The sequence below is a fragment of the Aulonocara stuartgranti genome, assembly GCF_965226115.1.
Source record: "Aulonocara stuartgranti genome assembly, chromosome: 14".
In the NCBI taxonomy this organism is placed as follows: domain Eukaryota; kingdom Metazoa; phylum Chordata; class Actinopteri; order Cichliformes; family Cichlidae; genus Aulonocara; species Aulonocara stuartgranti.
Window position 1 is genome coordinate 32,564,158 of NC_138950.1, and position 20,773 is coordinate 32,584,930.

The following is a 20,773-nucleotide window of genomic DNA, read 5'->3' on the forward strand; positions in this document are numbered from 1 at the left end:
GTTTGTCTGACAGAAGAACAGATGAACGTTATTTTCTGACGCATTCCTTTATTCATTCTGGCGTGTATAATTAGTATTTCTCTGTTTATAGTTTAGACATCAGACATTATTACATACATTACTTACATATCAGAGAAACCTTTAATTATAAAAGTTAATTTTAATGTATAAAACATACACTCTTTATGTGTTTAAAAGCCTGTACTTTTTAATCCAGTGCTGGATTTATGAGCAAGGTTGGACTTCACTTTTTGTATGCATTTAATAAACAAAATATATCATATCAAAATCACAGTAAATTAGAAAAGTTGTGTGACATCAGTTTATTGCAGCTCTCCATAATCACATTTTAAAAAAAGACACAGCAGACGGTTTTGTGCAGTTGAACTTCATTCCCATGTTATTTCGCCTTCTTAAATACTTGGTGGCAGATTTTGTCGAGAACGTGGATTTCCTAGAAGAGAGGGTACAGACCTTCAGACTTAAAGTCCAACATGGTGCAACACATGTCTGTCTAGATTACACAACAAGGCTGAGCCCGCATGTGTGTTGTTGTTTTTTTAGATAGTGATTCATTATCTTTGTTATGACATTTAACTGACTTAATGGATAAGATTCCAATAAGTAAGTTTAACTGCTTTTGAAAGATTCAAAACACAAGAACATCTAAATATATGGTGGAAATTTCCCAGCATGTCACATTTTTTCTTACCAGGTGTAGTAGGTCTCCCTCAATCCAGTGTCTCCAGCCACGATTTTCTTTCTCCCCCTTCTGAACACACACCAGCTTATCCCCATCCCAGGTAACTAGTGTCTGTTACACCACAATATAGGACAAAGACATAGCGCTTAATGCATCACTGGTTCAACACAAGGTGCACTTGTTAAAGGTTCTAGGAGTAAACAAATTCAGTCCTACCATGACCTTTCGGCTGTCCAGTCCCTTTGTGTACTCCTCAAACTCCTCACCCACGGTGAAGTTGACTTCGTAGTTTCGGAAGGTGCTGAGGGTCTTCGTTTCAAACTTGTCTCCATTCTGGACTATCACTTTCGTCTGATGCAGGTGGACGGCGATCTTCCTGGTGGCAAAGTCAATGTCTGCAAGCATGCAGGGATGCAAAAAGTGAACGCAGTGTCAGCTGAGGCATCAACTCTTTGTGGGTCTGTGAAGAATATTCTGTCCTGTCTTTGTGTGTGCGTGCACACACCCAAAGCACACATCCAACAGAAATACACACAACACCACAGGCCACTTATTATGATTCCTCTCCTGCTGGTCCTTTTGACAGTTTTGTTTACTCTTTAAAAATGACCTTGCTCCCAGTCAGAAGAGGCCTAAATGAGTTTTCCATCCTGCTCAGTTTGGGCTCTGCCAAAGAGAACCACCCATCCTGACCGTTTAGATATTCATATCCCATTTGCCCTAAAGTGAAAATTCAATTTCTTCCCATCACTCTTACAGATGAGGTCCCTATATTTACCCATCTAAATGATATTTTTGACCCATTTCCATAAGGATGTCATTTTCCCATCCGCTGGATGGAAATGAGGCGGAGGCATTGAGGATTTCCTGGATTTCGTGTGAGCCGAGTGTACTGAGGGTTGTTTTATGAATTGCAGATAGAGTCGTGAATAATGAAAGTGTTTCTGGGCCTGATCAACGACACGCCAAAAAAAAAAAAGAAAAAGGAAGGAGAGCCTTTTTTCCCCCTCCTTTTTAAAAAATTGACGAGCTGGCCCGCTGCCTGATCCAGGGTCGGAATCTGTCTTCCATTTCTGCGGATCGTGGAGGATGAAAATGCAGAAAGGAGTGAATCAATATTTATTTGGCGTCGTAACAGATGGCAACCGCTCACAGAGTGGAGGTTAACTCGGCCTGACAGCAGCTCAATGATGAAATGAAGCAGTGCCATAGCACTCTTCTTTTTTTTCCCTTCCTCTTTCCACTGTCTTCATCTGTCTCTCACGCTGCTGCTCTCTCATCTTTTCTGTCACACACATGCTAGATTTCATGCCCAGACCTTCCTGTCTATTTGGCTGCTTTTAATTACAGCACTGTAACTGAGCTACAGTAAGCTACAGTGTGTGTTTTTGGGTTGGTTTTTTAAAGAAAGTTGTCAAGCCCCAAATTGTCTCGTTCTATGCCGTATCAGATGTTGCATGAGCGTGACTTACCGAGGGCTTTCATGACGTCCTCAAAGTTGTCATTGCTCACCATCTCCCAACGTCCATTGTAATCTGCAGGCATGTTTGACTGGTGTGCGTTTGAAGGCAGGAGTTTACTGTAACGTGTGTTTGTTAAGCAGAGAGAGAGAGGCAGTGCGACGCCCAGCCCTTTATATATACTGTGTTTGTTCCTGTGTGTATGTGTGTGAAAGTGCTTGAGTGTGCATGTGTGTGTGTGTTCACACTTATACCACTATGTGAGGACTATGCTTGTGGGAACCAACATTTCCCACAAGCTTGAGGGTCAAAATGTGGTTTTAGTGTCAGGGTTACAGTTAGGTTATGGTTAGGTTTAGGCTGAGGTTTGGGGTTAGGCATTCATTTTTGATGGTTAGGGTTAGGATGAGCGGCTAAGGAAAGCATTATGTCAATTAGATGTCCTCACTAAGGCATAAAAGGGAAGCATGTGTGTGCGTCTGTGTGCATGTGTGTGTGGACCAAAGGACAGGGTCATTGTTTGTCCTTTCAGTGAGTGTGTGTGTGTGTGTGTATGTATGCAGAATAAGCTTAGGTTTGCATTTTTTGCATTGTAAACACACTCATGTGGGTTTGTGTGTAATGTTGTGATATAAAATCTCATATTACCTACAGCTGAGAGTAGACTTTGTGCATGCTTCGAGTTCCGAGCATCACACTGATGCACTGTAAAGAGTCTCCTGCACTTGTTCCAATCTCCATTTCCAACTTCCGCAATCACTCATTCTAATGTGCTGGAGTGGAGATGAGCTGTAGTGGAGCATGGAGATGTGTGCTGATTACCTTAGGGATAGGTTTGGGAGTTTTAGCAGTGGAGACATTCTTTTCTCTCTCTTTTTTTTAACTTCAAAGGAAGAAATTCTGTTGACTCAAACACAGACTTTTTTTTCTTTATTGGCAAATCGTTTGATAAGATAAGACACTCAGGCCTCAGTCAGCTGGATTTACTTTATCAGCAATTGAGTGTGAGTGTGTGCTCACATTTTTACAACACAGTCTTTCTCTGTGTTAATGTCTGAGCTGCTTAGTTCGGGTTAATGAAAAGTTTCTGGTTGGTTTATGTGTGCGGGGGTTTCGGCATTGGATCACAGTTCCTTATTTGTGTTTAAGAATTCTGAAAGCTGCCATCTAATCCAGTCCTCTTCCATGTCTGTTCATTGAATCAGATACCCCAGCAGAGACTGTGTCCGACACAGAGTCAATATGACTCACTCTCTGGATCTCTTTCAGAAGCTGCAGTGATTTTCATAAAATATTGTGCTGTTGTCACATGGTTTCACAACGGCAGCGGTACCGCGCGCTCACGCTCGCATTTAATTCATCTACGGCTCAAAGATGATGTTGTATGTGGAGGGCCAAAGGTGATGTTGGAGCAGAAGCTCTGATAAACCTCATAATTTATCAGAGCTGATAATAACCTAACCACAGCAACACTTACATTTAACACAGAGAGAAGAACAGATCGCAATGTCCAACTGCACTCTTTGCTTCATCTCACTGCATTTCAGCTGTCTAGTGTAATCATTGACAGACTCTGCCTGCAGTCTGTTTAGTTTGTGTTCTCCTTACACTATGCATGATTCTATGCATAATACATATGCAGTAGAGAATTAGTAAGACTAAGTAATACTAGTAAGACTAATACACTGATTGCCGAAATAAGAATCAGAGAAGAATCCTTCTACACTGTCTCACCTACTGCTGAAATTTTTACATAATACATATTTAAAAATGGGTCTGACCCCAGGCTCACCAAATCTGCTTTGAGGCAAATCTGGGTGTGTTTTGGGATTTTGTATCAACCATAAAATTAAAGCAAACAAAACTGGTTCTTTTACAGTGCTGCATATCTAACATTCACACTCTAATGAATGCATCAGGAGCAACTCTGGATTCGGTATCTTGCTCAAGGGTACACTCAAAAAAATGAAATTGGGTGGTTGTTACATGCATAAGATCCAAACTTGTAATTTGAACTAAATAATTCCATGTTTTTATGGTGAACGTAATTAAATCATGTAGCATCTGCATGAAATTCAGCAACTTAATTAAGTAAGAGTGGCTGGATCCAGGCAATTAACCGCTCTTACTAGATTGTATGATGTCATCTCAACAAGAACAAATTGCCAATTGTCCCACTGCCAAAGCGTACTAACATTAGCAGCCTCAACGACTACTGACCAGTTGCTCTAACACCTGTTATAATGAAGTGCTTCGAGAAACTGGTCCGACGTCACATCGTGTGCCATTGCTACAACGCTCCACACCACCATCTCTCACCTGGAAGTGCAGGGCCGTTACACCAGGCTGCTCTTTGTTGACTTTAGCTCTGCTTTCAATACGATACTCCGGACAGACTAATAGTTAAACTGCTGGAAATTGGACTTCCTTCTACCACCTGCCGCTGGATCAGAGACTTCCTCTCAAACCGTGTACAGAGAGTTAGAGTGGGGCCTCATCTTTCCTCGGCCCTCAGCCTTAACACCGGCTCTCCACAAGGCTGTGTACTGAGTCCCCTACTGTACACTCTGTACACACATGACTGTGTTAGTTCCCACCCAGACAAGGCAGTCATCAAGTTTGCAGATGATACCACCGTGGTGGGGATCATCTCTGGGGGAGATGAGACGGCGTACAGAGCTGAAGTTCAGAGGCTGTCAGATTGGTGTGTAGATAACAACCTGGACCTCAATACCAACAAGACAAAAGAACTGGTAGTTGATTTCAGAAGGAGGAAGTCTGAGCTGCAGCCTGTCAGCATCAACGGGGAGTGCGTGGAAAGGGTCTCCAGTTTCAAGTTTCTGGGTGTGCACATAGACACAGACCTTCAATGGAGCTCTAACACCTCTGCAGTTTTAAAGAAGGCCCAACAGCGTCTCCACTTTCTGAGAATCCTCAGAAAAATGGAGCTGAAGAAGGAGCTGCTGACCGTCTTCTACCGCTGCTCCATTGAAAGTGTGCTTGCATCGGTGTGTGGTTCTCCAGCTGCACCACAGCACACAGAAAGGCACTCCAGAGGGTCATCAATATGGCCCAAAAAATCATTGGACATCCTCTTCCCTCTCTGAAGGACCTGTACAGCACTCACTGTCTCAAGAGGGCACGCAGCATCCTACGGGACGGTACACACCGAGGACACCGGGTGTTTAAGCTGCTGCCGTCTCGCAGGAGGTTCAGGCTGCTGAGGTCCCGAACAAATAGACTCAAGGACAGCTTTTACAACAGGGCAATAGCCCTGATCAATGCAAATAGCTGACCTGACTGGCTACCTACCTGGACTTTTTTTTTCTTTGGGGGGGCTTTAACAACAGTAAAAACAGTAATAATAATAATATTTATATTTATAACAACGTGCAATAATAATTTTATGTGCAATAATACCAGTGTGCAATACAAATACACTTATTCTTCTTTTTTATTACTAAGTTAATATACTGTGTTGTGTTGTTTGTGTTGCGTTGTGATGTGTCGTATCGTGTCGTGTTGTGTTACATGTGCCGACTTAGGACAGTTTTCCAATTTCATTGTACTACTGTACTATGTATGACTGTGCAATGACAATAAAGAGTTATCTCTTATCTCTTATCTCTAATTTTCCAAAATTCTGAGACCTTTAGCAACTCTCAGCTCATTGTATTCATTTTGTTAAAGCCGCCACCTTGAAGGTTCTGGCACAAAGTGATCTCACCCAATGGTTTTATTTTCATCAGCAGCACATAAAGCAAAAAACAGCTCAGGTAAAGCCACTGTATAGGCTTCTACCTGCCTAGCACAAACAACAGTTAGTTGACAACAAGTCAAAAGCTGGTTATTTAAAAGAGAGCAAAAAAAAAAAATCTATGAGGCTGAATAACAGACTTAATTTATGTTTGTTGAATGTATAGAAACTGCAAAAATAAGAGCTTTGTATATTTAACAGTATGTCAGACAGATGCACACTCCCCAAGCCCTCAATAAAATCAAGCACTATACATTTAACATAAGAGAACATAGATTCTATAAACAGTTACACAACAATGACACTTTAAGGTACACCTGCAAGGTAGATGGATGAATAGATGAAATTGTCAATACTGAGGTCTTATATTATTAGTGCAAAAATGTACATGTGCAACACTGATTAAAAAAGAAAGAAAAGTAAAAATGAAGTTACTCAAAGCAGAGTAAAAATAAGACTGACTGAGTAGTGCAAATTGCATAACTAATATGTACACTATAGATCTAAGAACAACAGCTACAGCAAGGTATAATACAGACATATGTGTGTGGAATCGTATGCCTGACAGGTGTGTTCACCTGTCATACACAGAAGAGTTATAAAGTTTTCTAGCATTAAAGCAGTCTTTATGGCAGTGTGGTTGAATCAGTGTGAGAGCAAAGGAGCTCTGCTGAATGTGGAGTGAGTGTGATGTGTCGTCCTCGATGCAGCAGTTTGTTCAGTGCCCTCCTGTCCTGATCTTTAGTCAGTGTGGCTCTTGCGCAAGGTCTCGATCAAATGAACAGGAACGGCAGAAAGGGCCTGGAAGCCTTCTATGGGGCTCAGGAGGTATAGCATGTAGGCTGTCCACTACTCAGATACTTATTATTCAATCCGTCCTCTGCACTTGCACAGGTAAATTGTTCACTCATTCACACATGTTCACAGCCAGAATAATTGAATGTTTCTTGTAGTTTAATGTGCTTTGAGCAGTTTATAAGATTTGAAAAACTCTGTGCACGCTATCTATTCACTAAAAAGTATGAGGGACTTTATGAATGTGCATCTTTTGGCCAACTTGGAACACTTGTGATGATTCAATATGAAATATTGCTGCACTTTTTTCTCTGCTCTGGACAGTAGAACAGGCTCTGCTGTAAAAAAAAAAAAAAAGATGTTATGAACTGAAGCAAAATCTAACAAAAGTTGAAGGGTTGTTTGCTTATACTACCAAGTTGCTAATCACATCTGATCAAAGTGCACCAGCACAGCACTGATAAAGCAAATTACTAGAGGTTGCTTTCCCTCTTTAACATTTTAACTTGAGCTTGATTGGTGGCTGTTTCTGCATATTTAAGGTTAGAGAGAAAACTATTGCACTTATTTATCCTAATTAAAAACCACATTTCTAACTCACAATACAGAACTGTGCCTGTACATCACAACAGTTTCTACCTGTATCTACCTACACTTTGAAATGTGGACTGCTCTTCATCAAAGTTACAATAAACTAAACTAAACTGAACTAAACACACGAACAGCTTTACTCTTGATGTCTTGATGACACACTGGGTAGTCATTAACAGTTTATGCTGGAAAAAAGCATTTGATCATCTACAAATGTCTCACAAAGCTACTTGATACCAAAATTTTCATTTTGGAGAAGGATTGTGGGCTGTAACTGTGTCCCTCTCCGTAAAAAAAAATCTTGCATAGTCTGGTTACCGGCAACGTTTGATCTTTTCAAGAGAGATTGGTTCATGTAAACCACGCTTCAAGCACAGCAAATTTCCCTTTAGCCCTGAGGAGAAGCATTATCGAGAAGCACAAATCTGAGAAATGCTACAAATCATTTCTCGACCCAGATGTTTATCAGTTCGCATGAGAGGGAGTCCTGCAAACAACATCAAGACCACAGCATCCAGCCCTGAATTAGATAAGAAGAAAGGTAACAGCAACACCTGCAGAAATCTCTACAACTGACTAAATATTAAACCGTGCGTCCATTATATGAACATCAGCTTCATGCTTTTAACTGAACTAATCAAAAAAAACAAAACTGTTACTCTCCAGAAAAAATAAAACGGAAAACTGGACGTCTGAAATTTAGCGAAAAGAAGTAGAAATGTTGAACTTCATAGTCACATCTTTATCCTTGGTTTGATTTCTCTTTTTTTGTAGTTCCATCCATCCATTCGCTTCCGCTTATCCTTTTCAGGGTCGCGGGGGGTGCTGGAGCCTATCCCAGCTGTCATAGGGCGAAAGGCGGGGTACACCCTGGACAGGTCGCCAGTCTGTCGCAGGGCTAACACATAGGGACAGACAACCATTCACACTCACATTCACACCTAGTGGCAATTTGGATTATTCAATTAACCTATCCCCACAAGCTGCATGTCTTTGGACGGTGGGAGGAAGCCGGAGTACCCGGAGAGAACCCACGCAAACACGGGGAGAACATGCAAACTCCACACAGAAAGACCCCGGCCTGATGGTGGAATTGAACTCAGGACCTTCTTGCTGTGCAGCAACTATCCACTACGGTGGTTAGCACTGTGTAGCACTGTGTAGTTTTTTAAATAAAAATGGAACTCCACACTGACTCTAAATCCTCACCACTAGTGATGGGATTTCCGGCTCTTTTTAGAGAACCGGCTCTTTCGGCTCCGAACCGGCTCTTCAGGTTGTTTTGTTGCTTTAATTAATTTATTATTATGGGGCGATCGTGGCTCAAGAGTTGGGAGCTCGCCTTGTAATCGGAAGGTTGCCGGTTCGAGCCCCAGCTTGGACAGTCTCGCTCGTTGTGTCCTTGGGCAAGACACTTCACCCGTTGCCTACTGGTGGTGGTCAGAGGGCCCGGTGGCGCCAGTGTCCGGCAGCCTCGCCTCTGTCAGTGCGCCCCAGGGTGGCTGTGGCTACAATGTAGCTTGCCATCACCATTGTGTGAATGGGTGGATGACTGGATATGTAAAGCCCTTTGGGGTCCTTAGGGACTAGTAAAGCGCTATATAAATACAGGCCATTTACCATTTACCATTATTAACAATAATATAAAATTATGCACAAAAGAAATTACTAATGTAAAAAAATGCGATGACCTCTAGAGACAAAGCATGTACAAACTCCAAAACACATTTCTAGCGTTAACTGAACTTCCAAAGCAGAGCTACCTAGATCACTTAAATTACACAATTGAAAGCATATGTGTATTCTCTGTTGAGGTCAGGAAAGCGTTTCCGCTCCCTGAAGACCAACACAGAGAGACTGAGGAGGAGCTTCTTCCCGCAGGCGATACGGTCTCTCAATCACACCACCACACAGTACTGACCCACACATATAGTTCTTACACACACTGGACATTCTGGACATTGTTTTCACTTCATCACTTAAATCACTTTAAGCATATTTGCACTGCACAAGACATAATGTGGATTGCACAACACTGGTCACTACATTCTTCATTTCCGGTTAATACTTGTACAGCTGCTGTTATTGTGTATATATTTATTTATATTTCTTCATACATTCTTATATAGTTCTATATTGTGTATTTTGTTGTACAGTTATTTTATTTTCAACTTTAATTTATATATTTTATCTTATTCTTTCCCAGTTAAATTTACCCTTCATTCTAATTTGTGTTGTACAGCTATTTCATTTTTAACCTTAATTTATATTTTATTCCTTCCTAGTTAAATTTACCCTTTTTAATTTTTCATATTTATTTCCTATCTTATTCATAGCCTTTTCCTTTTTTGTTTTCTTTAGGTCACGAGCAGTTGTCCAAGCATTTCACTACATATCGTACTGTGTATGACTGTGTACGTGACAAATAAAATTTGAATTTATTTATTGTTTGTGCATTTATACACAAGCACTCATATATATTCAACTAATTAAAAAAAAAAGTTTACCTGTTACTACCACACACCAAATCCAGTCGTTGGTACTTCCTGGCTTGTGTAGCCACTAGGTAACAAAAGCTCAACACTGCGCCCAGCATCCTGAAGCACTTCTGTTGTCTTTTGTACGTGTTTTGAGTTTTTATGTGCTTCTGAGTTTTTACGTGTTTTGGAATTCGTACATGTTTTGAAGTTCGTACATGTTTTGAAGTTTGTATGTGTCACAAACAAGGATGCAGTGGACTCAAGAGCAGACTCAATTGCTCGAACTATGTACAATTTATTGAAAGGAAAAGGAGCTTAAACAAGACTGGGTCTAACAGAAATCATTCGCAAGAACTGAGGGAGGCCCGAGGGCGGAGAAACGGACGTAGAACACAGGGAGGACACGGGCGGGAACTTCTGCAAACACAGGAGAAGGGTTTTACTGAATGGGAAACAATTAAAGGGCAGAGGTGAGTGGTACTAGTGGAGAGTCTTGGGCTTACTTGAAAACACCGGCTATTAGGCGGGGAAGGGGTTGCCATGGGAGCGTTCCAGGGATGGTTGAGAGTGTGGGGAGGCTGGTCCAGGTTCCAAGGTGTCCAGGGAGGTTGAAGTACGGGCTGGAGGGCAGGCTGAGGAGAAGATGAGTGTGTGGTCCTCGGGTTCTGGGCAGATGGGAGAACGGGACGGAAACAGAACCAGCACTGCTGGTGAGTATGACGGGTGACGAATCTGGAGAATACAGGAGACGGAGGACACATTAACCCACGATCCAGGCACACAGAGTCTGAGCACAGAGGAGGCCAAGTTTACCATGGGTGGTAGCAGGACGAACTGGCGAGGAGTAGCAGGCAGTGCTGGCTTAAAAACCCTCTAGATGGAGCCCCGGAAATTGGAAGCAGGTGATGAGCTGGCCAACTCCACCCCAGGGGGCGGACAACAGGAACCTGGACCACACCCGACCAGAAACTCCCACAGCATATGACAGTATGTGCTTTGTCTGTAGGGGCCACCGTAAATATACTTTTATTTATTCACTCCACATAAAATGTAATAAATAAATCATATAATACAAAAACCAACTATTCACATTTCAACTTTTAACTATTTAAATTTTCAGCTTTTTCCTTTTAAACAAATTTAAAGTGAAACAACACAAAACACTGCAAACCACAACACAATTAAATATAAATTAAAATATGAAAACGAAAAGAAGATGCATATTCTCTGCCATATGGGCCCGCATGAATAAACTTCCTGAATCCTTTATCATCTGCAACTGAAAATAGTTGTGGATGATTACTATACCTTTCTAATGTGACGTTGTTGTCCCTGGCTCTCTTTCTCTCTCCCTCCTGCTCTGTTCCTGTGGTACTGCGAGTGCAACCGCCCCTCCCCCCTCTGCCCAGCGCAAAGAGCAAAGCGGAAAAAAAGTGCGAGAGAGAGGGTGAGAGAAAGAAAAATAAAAAACCCACGGCTCACGATAAGGAGCCGGCTCGTGTCGTTCACCTCAAAGACCCGGCTCTAAGAGCCATTTCGTTCGCGACCGACACATCACTACTCACCACTGCTATGAACGAGTGTGGAGGGAACATCATTTAAGGCTTCATGGTTTTGTAGGGACAGCAAATTTGAATTTGAATTAAGGAGAATGTCAGGGCAGCAGTTCATCACCTGAAACTTATGAAAGGTCAGCAACGCAACCAGGCAATTTATCCACAGCCCAGGAAAAAGAAAGAAGAAAATCCATGTTTGTGAGGCGCTAAATCCTGACTTCACACCAAATGAGATGCTGTGGTTCGTTAGGAATATTGATAGACTGAGATTGGACTGAGAAATGATTACCACTTCCTACTGTTCTTTGTGTAATTATCATAGGCAGCCACAGGAAGCATCTATTGTTAATGCTAAAGGAGTTTGTATGAGTTACTGCAGTAACACTTACTTCTTGTTGTGTGTTCATCTCTTTGTTTGTAAGATGAAGTCACATGAAGGTGAGCTTACATTTGATAAGTGAGGGTTCACCAAGCTTTCCTCGCTGCCGCACACGCAGCAGAAAACGAAAAAGTCTCTTTCTTCTCAAGTTCCCTCTCTACAGTTTCCCCATTTTACCACACAGGGGCGATGTTGCTACACACGAGACAAAGTACCTCGTGAGACCTTGTGAGAATATCTTGGACTCTGTGCAAAAATATTAGCACATTTCATACTGCGATCAAAGTTAAGACGACACGGAGCCATCTGGGAACTGAGAGGCCGACTTAGTGGAAATCTGTTCATGTTTTTTTTCTTTTTTTTTGTTAGGTTAAAGAAAAGTATTAGCTGATTTATAGTAAACACAAAGACAGAGACGGTTAATTACACAGAGAATGACAAGCAGTCCCCTAAGAAAGAATGGCTGCAACTATGTGCACATGTGTGCACGGCGTCTCATAAACGTATGCAAATGCAATTAGGGTAGTTTTAATAATGCATGACAGTGCATCACATTTTCAATTCTGCCTGATTCACACCTAATGGCACAGCCCCCGTAACCTTGTAGGCACACACTGCATTGACATTTACTTCTGTCAGCTGATTACACACTTCCTTGTGTGTGTGTGTGTGTTTCAAGATATCTTCACAACTTGCCTGCAACGTTGGCATCTAACTGATACACATCTTTGAAATAGTCTCACGATTCTGTTTCCTGCTAGACTTCACACCTACCCACCTCCCCACCCCAACTTGTGAGTGCCTTATTCCACTTATCTCAGCATAATCTTTTTAACGGTGAGATGTCGTGCATTGTGCTCGCATTCTGCATCAGTCTCCACAAAATGCGATTTCAATATCCTGTGCGATTCAATTCAATTTGCTTCATTAGTGTGGCATTCAAAGCTTTGCATTACGAAGTCTTTACTCCCCCGTGCAGCTCCCGCAGTGGGCTTCTCATCCCTCCCTCATCTCTTCCTCCTCCCCGTTGTTTTAAAAAACATCAAAGGTTAGATTAATCACAATCCTCAGAGGAGACGGATGACTGAGAGAAGTCTGCTCTTTGTTATGAAATCTTAGTTGCAGATTTCAGCAGAGAATAGATATATTTGCAGTATTTTTCCTTCATCCCACCCATGGATTCTAATAGTGCAGTGTCTTGCTGTGTGCTTTGATGTCCCAGTGAGAATTGAAAGGGCCCCAATGTTCCCACACAAATGAATGGTTTTTTTTTTTGCTTTTACCCTCCTTATGGAAGCCTGTTTGGGAAAAAAAGAAGCTCAGCAGTGTTACATGCATCAGTACACACTGAAAAATAGCCGTGTTAGAGGAAATTGCGCAAACAGGGGGAAAGCATGCTCACGCGCACAAAAAGATGCATAAAAAGACATTTTCATCCTAAATAACCTTTGCAATTTCAGACAGAGGACACAATCCAGGTAGAGTGTAAGTCTGTTATTGCTTCTGCACTTTTACAAATGATATGCAGGGCTTTAGACTGCAGAAAATAATAGATCTGCTGGTTATACAGTGTTGCTGTCAATACACAGGGTCCTTTCAGGTGTCAAAGACACGCTCTGTGGAGGTATCCTTTGTCAAGGTCACTCAATGTGCACTGCAGGCTGCTTCATAACAAAAAGAAAAAAAAGAAGAAAAAAAACCCCCAACAGTCAGATCTACAAAGCAAGCTCTGCTTCCTGTCATTTGTACAGAATGCTGCCATGAATGTATGCACGTGCTGCATGCACTCAGCTGTGCTTGTTTGTCCACTTATGCATGCTAAATGATTCACCCCCAACCAATCAGCATCGCTACATGTGTTCTTTGTTGCTTGCCTGCACCGAGTCTATCATTCTCACAATAAATCAAAATCTTTTTTTTACACCTCTGTGTGGACTCATTCCCCAGAGAGGGGGAACCCACCCCTTTAAAAAAAACTCTGACCTTTGCCAATCCACATCGTGGCTCCCCCCCCCACCAACCATTCAGATATAGCAAGACCACATACTGTAAATAAACTCTCTGCTGCCATCTTTCACTTAAAAAATCAAAAAAAGTAACTAACTTTTTTTCCCTCAGGAAGTTTGAGCAGGAAAGTAAAGAAGAGGAGAGGGGAATGACAATGTTAAATATTTCATGTTTTCCTCTTGGTAATTCCGTGCGGTTGGAACGAGACCTCGTTTTCCACAGAAACATGAGCAACTTTGGGACTGATTGCAGGAGCCTGGGAAGCTGTGTGTTTCTCTTTTATTTTTTTATTTTATTTTTTTTGCCTCTCTGCTCCAAAATAGGCCTGGGTGGTGATGCATAATGCATGGGGCTTCCTATGTGCAGCTGGAAAGGGCTGTGAGTCCTGTGGGATCAGCCTGGGAAAGGGGTGTCCAGATTCACATTCTGCTGCATGGGGCTGGGCACCTCAAAAAAACAAAACAAAAAAAAAGAAAACGGAGCTTGAAGGAAAACATGAAGTTTGTGTGTTTTTTAAAATTTCCTGTTCAGATTACTGTAAGATATCTTACTGGCTTTCATCTAAATCAGGGCCACGAGAGAAAATGTAGGGCTCTTTTTGTCAAATCTATTATTAATTGAAAGTTTCTTCTAGTGTGTATTTAATTTTTATGATTCAAATAATATTATATTCGAGCACCGTGTTGGTTCAGGCGTTCCATGGGAGTCAAGCTGCGGCAGATCAGCTGATTTCACTGCCAGCTCACATCAGCTGATGGTCAGCTGATAGGATTCTACACATCCAGCTGTCAAATCTCATACACATGGGTCCATAAGTATTTGGACAGTTTTCTTTTTTGTTTGATGTGGTGTTGAAAAGAGAAAAATTTAAACCGATTTATGTCGTTACTCAAATACTTATGGACCTAACTGCTATATAGGCTACTTTGGTTCATAGAGTTGGTGGTGCAACTGCAAGCCACTTAGGAACCCACCACTATCTCAGCTTTTTCCATTTCATTCTATTCATGCTACTGTATTTCTGACTTAACCAACACCAAGTGTTGTCATTGATGCCTGATCTGTCATGCCTTCAGGCCTTCCATTCCTGGGACAAATCTGATTTTGACCTAGGTGGCAAGACAGCTGGACTTGTAGAAATGACATGTAAAGACTGCCTCATAAGAGATTTGCTTTATCTGTTCCTGACAACGTCATTATCCCTTATCCTGTGGTGGTTCAAGTAAATCTGAGGCTCTGCGCTATCGGTGCATTCCTTGGCATATTTATGCAGAGTTGACGCTGGGTTTGGTTTTTTTTTTGCGCAGCGTGGCGGCTTTTATCCTGCCAATCCAGTGTTTTCCTGTTGTGTTGAAACAGAATCTCTGTGCGTCTCTCACGCGTACAGTTGTTTATTCTAAACATTAGTATGCACAGGCATGTCAGCTGTCACAGTCATGCTTGTATCCATAGCCCCTCCCCGATGGAAAATGAATTTCAGTGCACTGCTTCTTCTTCTTCCCAGTTGTTGACAAAAACCAGTGCGCCGTAGACTCTTATGCTGCTAACCTGTTGTCGTGCAAGTTTGGATTTGTATAATGAGCATTCATTCTCTTACATCCGACGCTGCCTTGTGTTCAAACATTTGTTTGATTAAGTAATTAGCAGAGGAAAAGAAAAGAAAACGCCAGAGTTTGGAAGAAGAAGCCTATATATAATGTGTTCACTTTAGAAGCATCATATATATATCTCGAATGATTAAATCCCCCTGCTTTAAACACTAAAAAGCAACTGATGCCGGGACTTGATGTCTTTGGGCGTGTAATTAAGATCAAAACAAAATTTGTAGCAGGACCGTCCTCTAATTTCAAGATGCTTCCCAAACACTGCTCAAGGTCTTCGTTGTGAGACCTTGGAGTGGTTATATGATAGTCCCATATTATTTCTATCTTTTTAATCCCTGCGCACATCTTCCACGGTGCCCCTGCCTCTGGCTCAGAAAGTGACCAAAATAACTTCCCATCACATGACTCTTCAGGTTTATATGGCTCGTACTGTGATTTATTCATGAAAGTGCGTTTTTCTCCTCTAACAAAATCAAGAAGGAAATAAGTAAAAGGGGGGCACTGTCATTAGTAGAGACACATACTGAGTCTTATAAATAAAACATTTACTATCAGAATGAACATAATTTGTTCTAAACTTTTGTTCTATTTAATTGAAACCGATAAAGTGCCTTGAGGCGACTTTTGTTGTGATTTGGTGCTATATAAATACAATTGAATTGAATTGAATTGATATTGTTGCCAATATATCTGAACACAACGTCAGTGGGGGAAAGTAAGATACTCATACTGTGTTACTATGACTTTTTGACTGCGAGGACAATGGCTGGACGGCAGCGGTTTACCTTTGTTCCACCTGTCAGTACTGCAAGTAATTCACTAGCAAAGAACACAATTATTGCACAAGTCATTTTCTTTTATTTCATAGTTTGTCATTCTGTATCATTATACTGACTGGGGGAAAAAATCAACCTTAGCTCAGCTTCGCTTTGCGACACCTCTTGCATGCGAAGTGTGCATTATTTAACAGTGTATTCACTTCACTTAGATATTTCATGTGTAGATCGAGGAGAGGAGAGGCTGCTGGCGGAAATGAGAGTCTGTTGTGCTGAGACAGTTGGTTGCCAGTCCATCTGGGTATGAAAAGTGCTCCAGTTGTCACAAACAGTCTGCATTTCTGTCCTGTGTTACTGAGAGAAATGGTGAAAAGGACAGGAATGACTGAAGAAAAAGCGATGTGAAAGCATTGTGGGAACAAGGAAAGGAAGGCAAACATAAGTGAAATGTGGAAGGAATGGAGGAAAACATAGGTTAATTTAGTTATCTGGAGTTTATGCCTCACTGTAGGAGCATTGTCGGGGACTCTGATTTGAGGTGGGGGAGTGAAATGAGAAAACTTTGGGCCAGGTTCCCGTCTAATTTCTCTTAGTTATTTGGCCTTTCCGCTTGCGGAGCTTTCAATCTCTGAGGCCTTCGGGGGGTCCAGATTATCTCTTTCGTTTGGAGAAAATGAGCTGAGCTGGAAGCTACATTACCTCCCCTGCCTTATGTGAGCTCATTTTTCCCACACCGCCATTAGCTCGCTAAAGCCATTTGGAGATGCACTGTGGAGTGTTTTCCATGTTCATCAGTAAGTGTCTGGCATTCCTTCAGTCAATTATCACCAGAACTGTCTCTGTGTGATAATTCAGGCCTCGGGCTTGTGTCTCTGTGCCAGGGTGGGTATACAAGGGACATGTTGATGGAGGTTTTGAGCAGAGCTTCCAAATTCAAAGTAGCAATCAGCCATCCCTGCTTCATACTCACATATGAGTGATTTAATTAAGTGGTTGGAAGATGTAAAATTCTCAATTCTGCCAACTGAACATATACGAGATTTTAATGAGGATGAATAATTAGCCGGCATGGAGGAAACGGACCTTTATTTCGTGGAGTGGCGACAAGAAGCCAAGGCGGGTGGCCAGTCTAAGAAGCCTCCATCATCAAGCTAGCAGGTGCCTTTTCCCATATAATATTACTTTATTCTCGTGTATTTGGAACGGAAGCGTAGAGCTGTCACCCAGGCAAAAGAGAAATATAAGTATATCACGTTATAACGTGAAAAGTTTATCGTTCTAACAATATACTATCATGTTTGAACAACATGTTTGAACAACATTGTACGAAAAATGTACATAATTATCACGTCCGTACAATATTGTGCGAACGTGACAATTATGTATATTATAATAACGTGATATTATATTATACAAACATGAAAAGCATAATGTTAGAACAATAAACATTTCACGTCATAACGTGATACAGCTCTATTTTTCTTTTGCCTGGGTGGCAGCTCCACGCTTCCATAATTTGGTAATCAAAATATGTAACTTAATTAATTATATTGTGACGTACTTTTGCCTTTTCTTATTATTCTGCCTTCTCAATAACTATCAAAGCCTATTCACATTTAATTTGGCTTTCACAGAAATCCTACCTCTCCTTCTGGCTACAGAGTACTTACCAAGGTTAGAAACAAAGAACAGTTATGCTTTATTAATGTTCGCTAATTACAATGTTCCACATTTCCTTGCTTTTTAAGTCATTTTTAGGCTTTTTAGAGTTTTTGTTTTTTATTTTTTTTAGCAGTAATGTTTCTGCCTATTTATTTCAGCCCATGAAATCGAATGCAGATCTTCCTAATGTGAGATTTACATAAATGTAAGTAATTTTGTTTGTCATTGTCATTAATGTTGTTGCTGTTGTTGTTTTTGTGCAGTTTGCAATCATATAAACCTAGCAAGCATCAGTCAGCACAGTGACTAACCTAAACAGATTCTTGCTTTATTCACATATATTATATGTAATTATATATACCTGCACATTGTACCTAGGGTTGCAGCCACTTGGCCCCACCCCATTGTTGTGACAGCCCTGATTGTACTTATACACTGCATCTGAACAGGGAACAGTCTGCCACATTAATGTATTTTTAAGTGACTTGTTTGTAATACATGAATTTGTTTTTTACAGATGTCAAAGTCTCAACCTCATGCTGCCCTCCCCCATCCTCCTAAAGTAAGTATTTGTTGTTGTAGTTTTTTATGCGGTGTCTGTGTCACATGCTAATCATAATTATTGAAATAACTGTTTTCTAACAGATTTTCCAAAACACTAGTTATGTTTGTTGTCATTCAGACCAATACTACTGCTTAGACATTGTTTAGTGGTCATGCATGTTTGACAAGCTCGTTATGATACCAAAACAGTAGGCCTATCACAATAATCGATATATCGACTTAACACACAATACATGTACATGACCTCAATAATTGTTGATGATGTAATTTATCCGCCATTATATTTACAAAAATAAAATATAATGATCTTGCATTATTATGGTGTTATATTATGATTATACATTCAAAGACATAAAATGGTCTTAAAATGACAATGACATAACTTGTCGCAATTGTTTATGGGGCAATATACCGACCAACAAAAAGTCGCTATCGTAACAGGCCTTCAAAACAGACGGTTTTATGATTGATAAATTCAAAAAATAAATACATTTAATTTCTCTGAGATTCTCTAATATTCAGTTACAGTTCACAACACAGTTACCCGTACATGCAGTATTATACTGTAAATATAAATCTCTGCATTTAGCATCCCACTAGAAGCGTCAGTTACTGCCTCTTTTTTTTTTTTTTTTTTACAAATACCTGTACTATCACTAACACATTTACTGTTTTACTTTTAGCCTGTGGATACAAATGCAGATTTCCTTAATGTAAGTTGTGCATTTTAATTACATCATGTTATTTTTATTATTATTTATTTATTTATTTTATTTTACATTCAAATATTTCAAGCTTCTTGGTTAAAGAAGCTTGATTGCTAGTAGGTAAAGAATAGTTCACCTATAATTCATATTCCCAATTAATTTCTCACCTCTGATTGAATGCCTTTGTTTGTTTTCCTTTTGACTATAACAAAACATTTTTGCTGGATATATATGGTGAATTTATATGCATAGATACAGTCGTAGTGCTTGACACATGCAAACAGCAGTAGATGTACTAAAAAGGAAATAATTACAATCATGATGTTGATTGCTGATGTCAGTATATATATTCTAGAGGAATGTTTTGTTTTTCACCCAAAATGAACTATATTGCTTCAGAAGAGATTTATTACCCTACCGGACTCTTATATATTGTTCTGTTTTTTGTTTGTTTTTGTTATTTTCAGGTTCAATGGTGCGTGTTCTTCTAATGGCCGCCTTCCCACTGGAGGTTTTGATCCACAGCAATTTAAAAGGTAATCAGCTTTGAAAGTCAGTTCAAATGGTTAGCTAATAGTACTTTAAAAAGCCTACAACTCTGTCACCAGTTTCTTTACCAAAAATTACCCATAAAAGTATCGCTCAATAGCATATATTGTAGTTCAAATGTTTAGTTGTACAAATATCAAATTTTTGGAAATCTAAAACTAGTCAAACACTCAAATGTTCATGCTTTTTATAGGAGGACATCGGCGCAGAGTGAAGAACTGCCCTTGATAAGGACACTATGACAGCCATATATAGTAAGTGAAGACTTTCTGTGTATCTAAAATTGCATACAGCACAAGTAACTTACTTTGCAACCATTAAAATAGGTTGTAAAGTAAGTTACCAATACAAATAGGTGATAATGCATTGTAGTGGTTGGTCTCAGACAAAGAAGGTCAACAGATTTATGAATGCTGGAAGGTAAGGAGAGACGACCAAAAGGGGTGTTAGCATTACTGTAATGTGAACTGGATAGACTTCCCATCTAGGAAAAAAAAGAGGTAAAATTATGCGTAAAATATATCTGTATTAATATTTGTATCTATATAAACAGAAATATCTGTTTGCTAAATGAAGCCAGCTAACATAAATCACATTTTTATTTTAACTCTGATAAAAGTAATAGAACTGTGACTTTTGTTTGTTACAGTGGCGGTAAGGAAGGGGTTTCCCAGCGTGTCCAGAAGGGCTTTGAGGATTGCCGTGAAAGCTGGGGGAACTGAGACTGCTGGAAAAGGAAAAGAAATTACATTTTAAGTATGCTGACTTATGTTCATACAATCACACACACATATACACATACACACACATATGTGTGTGTGTGTATATATATATATATACACACACACACACACACACATATATGTATATGTGTGTGTGTTTCTTTTAGAATGTTTGAGTATGTAATGAGAATAAACTTATAAAATGAATATTCCTTGCTTGATTGATATGCTATATGTATGTTTTAAACATCAAATAAAGATTTCTTTCAGATGTTACATGTGAATGTGTTTTCTTAGAAATATATGAAGGGTTAAATTTATATTTTTTTGAATGATTTTAAATAAATTTAAATTGTATTTTGAAATATATTTTATTAATATATTTCAAAATATACAAAAAATGGCCAAAAAATATATGTGCTAAAAAACATTTCAAAATACATAAACATATTTCAAAATGT

General features: G+C 40.1%; 1 protein-coding gene and 1 long non-coding RNA gene across 3 annotated transcripts; one reads left to right on the forward strand and one right to left on the reverse strand.

Moving 5' to 3' along the window:
• On the reverse strand, nucleotides 1-2,324 carry LOC309688401 (retinol-binding protein 2-like). Its single transcript, XM_082504113.1, has 4 exons — nucleotides 2,176-2,324; nucleotides 920-1,098; nucleotides 713-814; nucleotides 1-454 (listed from the first exon to the last, which is right to left on the reverse strand). Exons 1-4 carry the CDS (start codon nucleotides 2,246-2,248, stop codon nucleotides 401-403), a joined length of 408 nt encoding a protein of 135 aa, XP_082360239.1. The 5' UTR covers nucleotides 2,249-2,324; the 3' UTR covers nucleotides 1-400.
• Nucleotides 2,325-17,098: 14,774 nt separating this feature from the next.
• LOC309687113 lies at nucleotides 17,099-19,743 on the forward strand. 2 transcript variants are annotated; one of them, XR_014270629.1, is made up of 6 exons: nucleotides 17,099-17,266; nucleotides 17,743-17,782; nucleotides 17,929-17,975; nucleotides 18,288-18,332; nucleotides 19,018-19,047; nucleotides 19,509-19,743. It is a non-coding gene; the product is annotated as an uncharacterized lncRNA (long non-coding RNA). The 2 variants fall into 2 exon arrangements; XR_014270628.1 differs by having other exon boundaries at nucleotides 17,929-18,332.
• Nucleotides 19,744-20,773: the final 1,030 nt, after the last annotated feature.